We start from the raw sequence: 12,297 nt of genomic DNA, 5'->3' as shown, positions 1-12,297 counted from the left end.
TAGCGAACAAACCATGCTGAACACATCTATGTGGTTAGATTGAGTCGATACAACTTTCACCTTTGATATCTAGCTCATTAGTTCCTTACCTTCATTATATATATTCTTAGGTGGCATTTGAATCTAAATGAACTTTTTTTCCAGATGTTGCTCTACTAAAATAGTAGTTCCAATGCAAATCCTTTGTGGTGCTTAACAATTCGGTCCTTGTTTTTAATCAGGTATATACCATCACTATGTGCAACTTTCACGTTTCCTCAATCTCTTGGCATTTTGGGCGGAAAGCCTGGAGCCTCAACTTACATTGTAGGCATACAAGATGATCAAGCGATATATTTGGATCCCCATGAAGTTCAAGCAGTGAGTTCTTTAATAATTGAAATTAAATGAACTTTCTTGTACTTACATTGAACAAAGGTTTTGAATTCAAGACTGATGGCTTTATGGTTATTGCCTCCATACACGGTTAAAGTTGGATTCAGTGCCCTAACAATATGAAGCCCTATATTTTGAAATATTTACAGTCGGTCTTATTGCCTGAAGGATATTGGTCTAATTTGTGCCTGCTCCTATGCTATTAATAGATTGGCTTTTGGTCTGTACCCTGCTGGATCCAGACCTGAATCTGAGTTTGAGGTACTGTATAGGGTCCGATAAGCAGGACCAGATCTGGGTTGGGGTCTGGATGGCAAGAAGCAGACCTGATAAAACATCTATATTGTTTTAACATTTTACATGTAAATTGCTCTCATGTCAGACTTGTCTTGTTTATAAACTTCCAGACCTTACCCTGGTCCATCTGCTACTTAGATCTTGTGAGTCCAACCTGAATAGCTAATCAGACCTACTTTAGTGTGTTCAAAGTTTAAGCCCTAATACTGTCAGGTTGGTATTGCCTGACTGTTGACAGCCCTACCTGGTCCTATATTTGTCTGTTGATGGTCATTGTTTTGGAGGGACAACAGGTTTTCAAATGCATCCCTTTTCCCTTTCAGTTGATATGGTGTAAATTCTGCATGAGTGGGATGAATTTTCAATCTAACAGTTTATTTCTTTACTAGCAAAACGGGATGTTCACCTAAAAACACAAGGAGAGCTTTAAATTTTCAAGTGATTATGCTTTACCTTGTAAAATGATAACTATTAAGCAATTTAGTAAAGATAAACCATGTTAGCAGAATTCTGTACATCCTTTTCAAATAAAAATTTTGGAAACAAAAACAAGAAAACTCTTGCCTTTTCAAAATGCTGGCAAAACTTGTTCTTTTGAGACGAGGATTAATAACATGAAATAGAAAAAATACCTATCATAAAAATTGCAAACCAGAACAACCAATTTTATCACATCTTGGGTTTGGATCATTTTGAGTCTTGAATTTGGATCCCATAGTTCCTGTTTGGTAGCATGATTTTCAAGGAAAATTCTCATGTGGATGTCCATTTTCAAAACTGAATTGTACCTAACCCATTTTTTAACTAATTCAGTATGCTGCTTTTTTTCATCCAACTTGAATGCAAAACATTTTTAAGCACCAATTCATTATTTGACGTTTTTTTTTTTTTTGCAATTTTACATATGATAACTATAAGTTAGATGCACACATATTTGACATATGCTTCTTTTTAAAGTACATGAAATGATGAAACTATTAACTTCATGTTGGTCATCTTCCATCTTTCACATGATTGACGGTGCTGATAATTATAAACATTACTTTGCTTAAAGTACAAACACAATCAACACTGATGCCTCCAATTCAGTAATTTAACTTCATAAATAAGCTACATGGATAGATTCCGCACCAAGAGGACTTATCAACCAAGTAAATTATGTCAATGATTTAAATAGAGAAACATGCTGATAAGGCATGAGCAAAAGTTAAAACTATGACTTCTTTTAGCTAGGCAATAGAAACCATATGTTAGAAAGAAAAGGAAAAATTAAACTAAGAGAGTTAGATTGACCAAGCAAAATGGCAAAGTGATAGTAAAGAACCAAAATTTGGAAATCAAAAAGCATATAAAAAACCCTTACATAAAAGTAGCTACAATGGTTTATAAGCACTAAAGAAGCCAGTATTGCCAATGTAAAAGGGAAATACTAAATTAAAATTCAGAATATAAAACTAAGCACATCAGTGAGGGGTAGTGTGCAAGGAAAAAAAAAAAAGGTAGTCTAGAAGAAAACAATCTCCAAGATGTTGGCCTTAAGCATAAACCTTTTAGCAAATATCTAATATACTTCATAATTTCAATAAGTATCAACATAAAAAATGAAGCAATGCACTAACATTAACGGGAGAATCGACACCAACAAAGGTACAGCAAAGGGCTTGTCTATATCTGTCAAAGAGGGTGTCAAGAAAGTGCCAAAAAAAATCCTAAATATGTGTTTATATATAGGTATGGGTTTGGTTCACCCAACTGAACATCAAGTCAATCTTGGTAGACAAATTTGTATCTAATTGAAAATCGGACTCGGATTAAGATGGAGAAGTTTTGGATCCGAATCTATATCTGGAAAAGAGTCCACTTAAAATCCGAAAACATGCAATATGCATCTGATCAGGGTAGAATCGTAGATAGCCTAATCGGATCCAGGTTCAGTTGACCAAGGTTGCTAAACTAACCAATATGCAGGATCAACCATACTTTTCCTGTGTCAATCTCACCAAATGTATGGGCAGTTTTGGAATATGGGTAAAGCCAAAAGTGTAGTGCATGCCCTGCAAGAAAAAGCGCTGCAGCAGAAGTGGTAGGTGAATATTGAAATGAAATGGGGATCTTCGAAACACGAGCTTAGATTCACAAGGGCAAGTGTCAAGAATGACACTAAAGCATAACCCTTAAAAAGGGTATAACTGGAAACAAAATAAAAATAAAAATGTATTCTTTATTGATATGAAAAACCAATTGCTTAAGAAGCATTGGAATGAAATACAAGAGGGGCTGCACCCCTTTATATACACAGCTAAAAGAGGACTCAATAGAGCTGTTGGACACAGTCCAACAGCTCTATTGCTAGTCAAGTCTGGACAGGACTTGACTAGCAACAGGCATTCTAGTTCAAACTGAACTAGATGACATAAAGACAAAAAATAAAAATAAAGGAAAAAAAATACAAAAAAGAAAGAAATGAAAAATGTATTTATATATATATATAATAATAATATAATATATATATATATATATATGTATAATTTTATATTTTAATACTCCCCCTCAAACTTACGGTACAATGGGCGAAAGTTTGTCTAAGAGAAAGTGAAATCGGGGAGCAGCGAGAGGCTTTGTAAAGAAGTCTGCTAACTGATATTCTGAAGTGACATATGGCAGATCAATTATCTCGTGTAGATATTCCTCTCTAACGTAGTGACAATCCATTTCGATGTGTTTGGTGTGTTCGTGGAATGTTCTGTTACTGACAATGTAGATCGCACTTTTGTTGTCACAACACATTTGTGAAGCCTTTGTTGCTTCAGCTCCCATGTCAGCAAGCAGTCGTCAGAGCCAAACTGCTTCCATGGTCGTGGTTGCCATGACTCTGTATTCAGCTTCGGTGGATGAGAGAGATACCTTCTGCTGCTTTTTACACCTCCACGAGATCAATGATTCTCCTAAAAAGACACAAAAGCCAGTGGTTGAGTGTCTGTTATTGGGATCACCTCCCCAATCAGCATCAGTATATGCAATTAAATTAAGAGAAGAAAAAAAAGATAAGAAAAGTCCTCGTGAAAGAGAGGACTTGATGTATCTAATAATACGCATGACTGCTCCCATATGAACAGAAGTAAGAGCATGTTGAAATTGACTTGCTGTGTTAACAACATGTGCTATATCTGGTCTGGTAATGGATAGATAGGAAAGTGCCTCGACAAGTTGTCTGTAAGGAGTAGGGTCTGCAAGAAGTTCTCCATCATCAATCTTCATTTTAACATTAACAACTTCTTGAGTATCAACTTTCTTATCATCAGTAATACTAGACCTGAAAACAATATCAAAAGCAAATTTAGTCAGAGATAATAAATATCCTCTAGGAGAATAAGCAACTTCAATGTCTAAAAAATATCTCAACAAGCCCAAATCAATTATTTTAAAATGAGATTTAAGAAGTGTTTTGATTGTTTCAACTCACTGTTTATCGCTTTCGGTGATGATCATATCATCCACATAGAGAAGAAGCACAATGATCCCTGCATCAGAATTCTTAATAAACAAAGCAGTGTCAGTTAAACAGAATTGAAAACCAATATCAATCATAACACGACTAAACCTATCATACCAAGCTTTTGGTGTTTGTTTAAGTGCATAAAGAGTTTTTTCTAAGCGAATGACTTTACCCTTAGGAATACTTAGACCAGGAGGGGGTTCCATGTATACTTCTTCAACTAGCTTTCCATTTAAAAAAACATTTTTGACATCCATTTGAAAAATATAGACCATTTTTTGATAGAAGCTAAGGCAATTAAGGTTCAGACAACTGTCATATGAGCCACCAGAGCAAAGGTTTCTTCATAATCAATCCCATATTTTTGGGCATAACCTTTGGCTGCTAAACGAGCTTTATATCTTTCAAGAGTACCAACACTCTTGGTTTTAATTTTATAAACCCATCGACATCCTATAGTTTTCTTTTCTAGAGGAAGATCTTGAATATTCCATGTAGAAGCATTTTCAAGTGCATATAATTCAGCTTTCGTGGCTTCTATCCATTTGATATTATTTTTTGCTTGAAAATATGTGGATGGTTCTTCATATGAGTGAATTAATGCAATAATTGCCCTATATGTGGGTGAAAAAGACTCGTATGATACAAACTTTCCTGGAGGCCTCGAGACTCGGGATGATTGTCTAGTTGGAATGTTAGAATATTTTTCAAGTGCACATGGAGGATTAGACTCTTGTCGCCTGGAATATTGAATACTAGTATCTCTATGAACTTCATTTTCAACATTAAGATCAATAATTCTTTGATCATCATCAAAGTTACAGTCAAAGTCATATTCATCAGATGTTGATGTTAGATCTAGCAAAAAGGAGTACTCAGTGACGTCTTTTAATTTTCTAAAATCAAAGAAGCTCTCCTTTTCAAGAAAGGAAACATTTCTAGACATATATAGTTTATTATTTTTGAAGTCAAAACATCTATAACCTTTCTGGTTTTCAACATATCCTAAAAAGGCACAGAGAATCGCACGAGGGGACAATTTATCATTTTTGTCAGTAAATATGAAACATTTGCACCCAAATATTCTTAGTCTAGAGTAGTCTGGAGAAATGTTCATAAGTTTTTCAATGGGAGTGATATTTTGTAACGAAGAAGATGGCATCCTATTAATGAGATAGGTGTTAGTTAAGGCAGCTTCTGCCCAAAAGTCTTTCGGGACTTGATTTGCTATTAATAAAGTCCTAGTGGTTTCTATAATATGGCGATGTTTTCGTTCTGCCAGTCCATTTTGTTGAGGTGTATAAGGACAAGATCTTTGATGTGTGATGCCATGCAATTTAAGATAATTTTGAAAATCTGTGGATAAAAACTCTCCCCCTGAATCTGTGCGAAAAATAGTAATATCATTTTGAAATTTGTTTTTAACCATATTATGAAAAGTTTGAAAGTATGAAAATACTTCAGACTTATGTTTGAGAAAGTACATCCACGTATGTCGGGAGAAATCATCGACAAAAATAACATAGTAAACAAATCCTCCTTTAGAAATTACTGGTGCAGGACCCCAAACATCCGAGTGTATTAATTCAAGTGGTCTTGAAGAAAAAAAGGTTCTGTTATGAAATGGTACTTTTTTCATTTTGCCGAGAATGCAATCTTTACAATCAAATGATTGAGAGTTACAAAATTTTCCTAGATTTGGAAAATGTTGGATTTTGGCTATATGTGGGTGACCAAGTCTCTTATGCCACAGTTTCAACTATATTTTTTGAATATTATATCAAAAAGTTTTCTTCGGCATTTTCAAAAAAATCATGTAATAGAGTCCTTCTCTATGGTCTTCCCCAATCAGTTTGCCTGACTGGCGATCCTGTACCCAACAACCATGAGAAGAAAAAGAAATATTACACCCATAATCAGAATTTTGAGATACAGATAAAAAATTTAAATTTAATTTGGGAACATGTCTAATTTCTGCAATAGAAAATTTCTTTGTTTTATAAATTTTTTCAAAATTTTCTATTCCTTCTATTTCAAGAGAAGTCTCATCAGCAGTAAAGACCTTTGACACACTTGTTTTATTTTTAACACATTTGGATAGACTTTGATTATTTGGGGTCATATGAAAAGATGCACCAGAGTCAAGGAGCCAAGAAATTTTACCTAGATCAGAAAAAGATGAAGCTGCTGTGCCGGTTAAAGCTTCAGATGAGGAAGAGGCACTTTTGATGAGAGACTGAAGAATCTCCATTAGTTGGGCCAGGGAAACTGGTGCATCCTGGTCTTTAGGCTCCGATCTAGCAATTGCAGCTCTTTTTTCTCTCAGCTCCTTAAGTTTGTGACATTGTGGCCTGTAGTGTCCCGGTTCATGATAGTGATGACAAATAACTTTCTTCTTATCATAGTCACCATTTTGTCGGTTAAAGTGAGGAGGCCTATATGATCGAACATGATTCCCTGGTCTAGACACGGCTAAAACGGAATCATCTTCAATTTTTGAAGAACCTTTCCGGAGACGATTTTCTTCCATTGTTAACTCTTCAATAGTTTCAACAATAGAAGGAATTTTTCCCCGATGAAGTAGGGCCGATTTAGTGGTTTCAAATTCCGGCCTTAATCCAGTGATAAACTGGTAAAAATGTTCAACATCGAGTTGTTTCTGACGAAACTCGATGTCTTCGGCACAATGCCACTTTGGTTCTAAAAGGAAAAGTTCTTCCCAAAGTTCAGACAACCCATTGTAATATTCACGAATAGTTTTGTCTCCTTGTGTCATCATTCAAACTTTTTCTTGGAGGTTGCACACGTGTGCAATATCTTTAAGGGAATACATATTCTTAAGGTATTCGCCTTATCGGCATGATCAAATTTGGCAAGACTTGAGCGTTTTTTAATGTCAACGTTATTGATAAACCATGACATTATCTTCGCATGAGATATTCTCCATTCTTTCCATTTCTTCTCGTATGAGGCAATAACCTTGATTTTCTCTTCTTTTGATAGAGGGACCTCTTTATCTCCCTTCTTTTTAGTAAGAGATAGCTTAGGTTCTGAATCGGAACCATCCACAATCTCCCATAGGCTTTTTCCCCATATATGGTGCTTCATGATTGATGCCCATGTTATATAGTTCGTATCGCTTAGTTTCATAGGCATGATGGTGACTTTATCATTGTCATCCATCGATTACCAGAAGAGAAAGAATAGGGATAGAAGAGAAACAAGAAGGAAAATGAAAAAGAAAGAAGAAAAAAACAATACAACAAGATGTGAAATCTTCCCCAATGAAGTGATAAAACACTTTTTTTCAAGTGGCAAACACTTTTGCAAACGGGCACAGAAACCGAAGCAGCTTTTCCTCAAGATTTAGTACTTCCGCGGCTCTGATACCATGAAATGAAATGGAGATCTTCGAAACACGAGCTTAGATTCACAAGGGCAAGTGTCAAGAATGACACTAAAGCATAACCCTTAAAAAGGGTATAACTGGAAACAAAATAAAAATAAAAATGTATTCTTTATTGATATGAAAAACCAATTGCTTAAGAAGCATTGGAATGAAATATAAGAGGGGCTGCACCCCTTTGTATACACAGCTGAAAGAGGACTCAATAGAGCTGTTGGACACAGTCCAACAGCTCTATTAAGAGCTGTTGGACTGTGTCAGTCCAACAACTCTATTGCTAGTCAAGTCTGGACAGGACTTGACTAGCAACAGTCATTCTAGTTCAAACTGAACTAGATGACAAAGACAAAAAATAAAAATAAAGGAAAAAAATTACAGAAATGAAAAATGTATTTATATATATATATGTACAGTTTTACATTTTAATAAATATGGGGGCAGTGGTTAAAGAAGGGATGGACCTCGAAGGAAGGGGGCGGTGAGTAATGAGGGTCCTTTGAGTGTATGTGCCCACTTGGCCCTTCTGGGGAAAAGTCAAAATTGACTAACCTTTCTATAGTTAGCAACTCGGTCAGGAGGACACAAAGGGAGACAGAACACGGAATATATGATTGGAGACTGAGAAGCAGTCTTGAGTTGTCACTAACTGAGACATGGCTGTGTATTAGCAACCCATAAAAGAATCGTTAATCAACCTTAGCTTTGAATCACACTTAGGCCAGGCACAACAGGTCGCAGCTACAAAGAATGAGTTCTGCCACCAATATACTTAGGCCAGACATAACATGTGACAGCAACAAAAGGTGTTTGCACTCGATAAGAATTTGTGTTAACCTGAACAGCTGCTATTGTTGGGAAAGGTGGTTTGCTTGATATGTTGCATACTACACTCGAGAACGCCCCAGGTGGTGCATGTTTAAAACCATGAGTCAGCTACATATTAGGAAACAGAGACACACTGCAGGTTTGCATGATGAAGTCAAACATACACGTCTGAAAACCAGCCTCATATTTGCATCCAATACTGAAACATTGTAATTTAGTTCATAACCAATTGGAAAGATGGGAAACCTTACTTTCCGCAAATCTTTTGACTGATGATGCCTTTATATATAGTAATAGATGTGAAACACGTGTTACAATAAAGAAGCATCATGGTAAGTGCTTAACACTTAGGACCATGTGAATTTTATTTCTTCCATGTTCTGTTTTAGTGATTGCTTAATTCAAGCATTTATTTTGATGTAAATGATCCTTATGGCCAATCCATTTTATTGTGTATCACAATCTTCTCTTGAATACTTGCTAGAAAAACCACATGTAGGTTCTTTGTTTGACATTTGTCACTTTTGGTTATAGATCTTATAGTGGTTTAGTAGATCAAGTTTATCTCTTTGAAGTCTTTTTTTATCCCGATTTATAACCCGAAGAAACTGCACCTGCCCCAAAGACCTGGTCTCACTGGCTCAGCTTGCCATACCTATGGTCGTTGTGTCGGTGGCGTAAAACTCTGAGGCTAGGACCCCCGGCCCCAGGGCCTATGCTTGGCATCGGCTTGGGCAGAGGGGCCCATGTGAATTGAACCTTGACTGCCCGTCTAGCAGCCAAGGCTCCACCCCACTACGCCAAACCCCCTTGGGTCCTCTCTGAAGTTATAATCTTTTTTGATAGTCAAGGTAAGGGTTGCCCCTGATGGTATTTGAACCTGAAATCCCTCAATTAAGATAGTGCAACTTGTACCGGTTCATGCAAATTAGAGGACAATATGTTGGGAAATTGTGGAAACTACATGTTTACATGACCTCTTCCTGTTTCTGTTCTTTTGGATTTTCTTTCTTGGGTTTGATATTTAGGGCACATTTTCATTTGTCCCCAATGTGAATTGGAATCTCACAATTGTGAGATTCTGATTCACACTAGGCCATTTACATACCTCCAACCACACGTAAGTTTTGGTCTGTGCAAATGAATCAAATACAATTCATTTACGCACAAGTCATGAGATTCCAATTCACGGGTGACCCTGTGAATTGGAATCACATTCATGTTTGCATCATGTACACGTTTCGAAAGGTCAAGCAAATATGCCCTTAAAATTTGGCAATAACACCATAGTAAGCAATTGTGGTTTTTTTTGGCGCAACAGGTTGTTGATATATCCACTGATAACCTGGATGCAGATCCTTCTTCATACCACTGCAAGTAAGCAATATCATCAGCTCACTTTGATAGTTCCTTGCTCTAATATGCACAGAAGCGAGACAACATTTTCCATTTCTAACCCATTCATATTTTCCGTTTTGCTCCTTTTGCTTGTATGGATTCAGTATCATTCGGCAAATGCCTTTGAACATGATAGATCCATCTATAGCCATTGGATTTTATTGCAGAGATAAGGGTAGGTTCTATTACATTCCGTGATATATGTTTCTTCAATAATTTGGTTTGGGATTAACCTGGAATATGGATGGTTATGCAGATGATTTTGAAGACTTCCGTGTTCGGTCTACAGATCTTGTGAATCAATCAAATGGTGCACCCCTATATACTGTTTCTCAGGCCACACGTTCTTCTAGACGATCATGCAATGATGTCTCGGCGGATTCATTGGGTGATGGTATGCATGGTTTTGCAGTGGAGAGCTCAACCAACTCCTGTGATGAAATAATTGATAGCCCTTCAAATGAGGACGACTGGCAGTTGTTATGATGTGGCAGGCCGTCAGATGTGGAGATTGGATTCATATTTGGTAATTTCACTGTTATGACTGCATCATTATTGGATTCGTTTATTTCCTTCAACACGGTTTGGTATTCATAGAATTCATTATGCTCTATCTAGGCTTGAAGTGTTTGTGCATCATTCTATTGTGAAAAAGCAGTGTTGTAACCTTAAGTATAGTTCGGTCTACATGTGGATTGGTTTATTAACTTTCTATTTTCTTCATTTACACCGAGGGTCAAGTGCATCTTATCTTATTGACTCTTGAAATTCCTTGGGAATTCAAGGAGAAAGCATCATCAGACGGTAGGGATTAGCAATTTAAAAGGCTGAGACTTCATTCTGGATGTTGATGTACCTTGCACATATGCCATATGTTAAACTTAGCTATCTTGAGCTCGTATGCATGTTGTCGTGTTCTAGGGTCTGGCTTTCAAGGTACTGGCTCATCAGCACCTTCAAACTTTTATTCAAGACGTTTTAGTGGCACTTTGAGCACTGTTAGTCTTACATGGTACTCTTGCGCCTTTGGATTGTACCTGTTCCTGGTCATACATGGGCAGCTTATGTTGACTGCGTAACCTTGATTTTCACCTGGCCAATGTTCGGGATAGTTTTTAAGTCCATTAATTGCATGTAAACGGGGAAATAGGTGACGAGTTGGGAAGTACCGGACGTGGAATGTCTGCATGTGCCTAAACTCTCATACTTTGCGAGTTGAATCCAGTACCTAGTTGCATAAGAAACTGGTTTAGATGGGATTAGATTCAACTGAGACTATCATGGTGTTAATCTTTTGAGTATATGCTAACCTACTCTTAAGAAGTTTGTTTTGTAGAGACAAAAAAGTTTTAAAAAAATAGCAAAAAATGTTTTAGTAATTTTAGTTTAAAAAGTGAAATTGTCTTGTTATGTCTAAGTTAGATTCATCATTTTCAAAATTACCACTGCTTTTAAAGGTGCTACATTCATTCCAATCAATTGGATGACACAAAAGACTTCTTGACTGAAGAACCAAAGACTTTTACTACCGCAGATCTTATCCAGATCAACCACTTTTTCTTATACTTCCCCGTGCGCCTCTTGGAAGGTGAATGTGTGCTTACCTTTGTAGTTTGTACTAGGGGTGACAATCGGGTCGTGTCGGCGGGTCAGCATACCTCAACATGAACCCAACCCATTTATTAAACGGGTTGGCTGTGGCAAACATGAACCTGACCCATTTATTAAATGGGTAACCCGACACGACATGGTTAACCCGTTTAATAAACGGGTCGGGTAAACAGGCTCACCTAAGGGTTGTGCAGGTACCACTATATATATATATATATATAGTAATGGGCATAGTGACAAATATCGCGAGATTTATGAAAATCTCGCGATAATATCATGAGAAATTGCCTGAAAGTTTAAAGCAGAAATTTCTTGCAAGATTTTCAAAATATCGCAAGATTTATGAAAAAACGTAAATACCGTGATTTAAACGTGATATTTGCATTTTAATCGGCTATTTATCGCGATTTAAACATGATATTAATAAATTTTATTAATATTTTCTCATAAAAAAAATCATTTTTAGATTTTTTAATTTATTTTTTATTGCCGAGATTTTGCTAAAGAAAATGCAAGATTTATGGATTTTTTTCAATTTCTTGTGAGTTTTTGAAAAATGAAAAATTGCCGATAAAAACGTTTGTCACTATGGTAATGGGTATGTGCTAAATGAAACATGCGAAATGAGTTTTCCAGGTTTCTTTTGTTTTATTTTTAAAATTTTATCGTACAAATGTGATATATATACAGAGAAATTGGGACCAGGTGCCTACAGTGATTGAACTCGGGTGCTTTTGGTAAATGTGTTTGGCATAGTCGATTTGTTAGGAGGCCATACTTGGATTGTATTTTTTGATTAAAAAGTATGACTTTGCAAGCCTTGAATTTTTATGAAAATTTTAAATTATTGATTATCAAACCTTATAAAAACCTGCCATGTCAGAATTTT

At 36.3% G+C, this 12,297-nt stretch overlaps 1 protein-coding gene across 3 annotated transcripts in view; it reads left to right on the top strand.

The window, feature by feature from the left end:
- LOC149828082 (cysteine protease ATG4B-like) overlaps positions 1–10,642 on the top strand; it is a 43,605-nt gene extending 32,963 nt beyond the window's left edge. For 2 of the 3 annotated variants that reach the window (XM_090018639.1, XM_090018640.1), the window contains 4 exons: positions 222–360; positions 9,721–9,776; positions 9,902–9,972; positions 10,054–10,642. In XM_090018639.1, the coding sequence (XP_089874765.1) occupies positions 222–360; positions 9,721–9,776; positions 9,902–9,972; positions 10,054–10,283 (496 nt within the window). In that variant the 3' untranslated portion in view covers positions 10,284–10,642. The remainder of the gene's footprint in view (positions 1–221; positions 361–9,720; positions 9,777–9,901; positions 9,973–10,053) is intronic. The other variant, XM_090018641.1, reaches the window with a different exon arrangement.
- The last annotated feature ends 1,655 nt before the right edge of the window (positions 10,643–12,297 follow it).

The sequence above is a fragment of the Nuphar pumila genome, chromosome 10 (assembly GCF_984573655.1).
Source record: "Nuphar pumila chromosome 10, dmNupPumi1.hap1.1, whole genome shotgun sequence".
Taxonomy (NCBI): Eukaryota; Viridiplantae; Streptophyta; class Magnoliopsida; order Nymphaeales; family Nymphaeaceae; genus Nuphar; species Nuphar pumila.
This window is presented reverse-complemented; position numbering and strand designations above follow the sequence as displayed.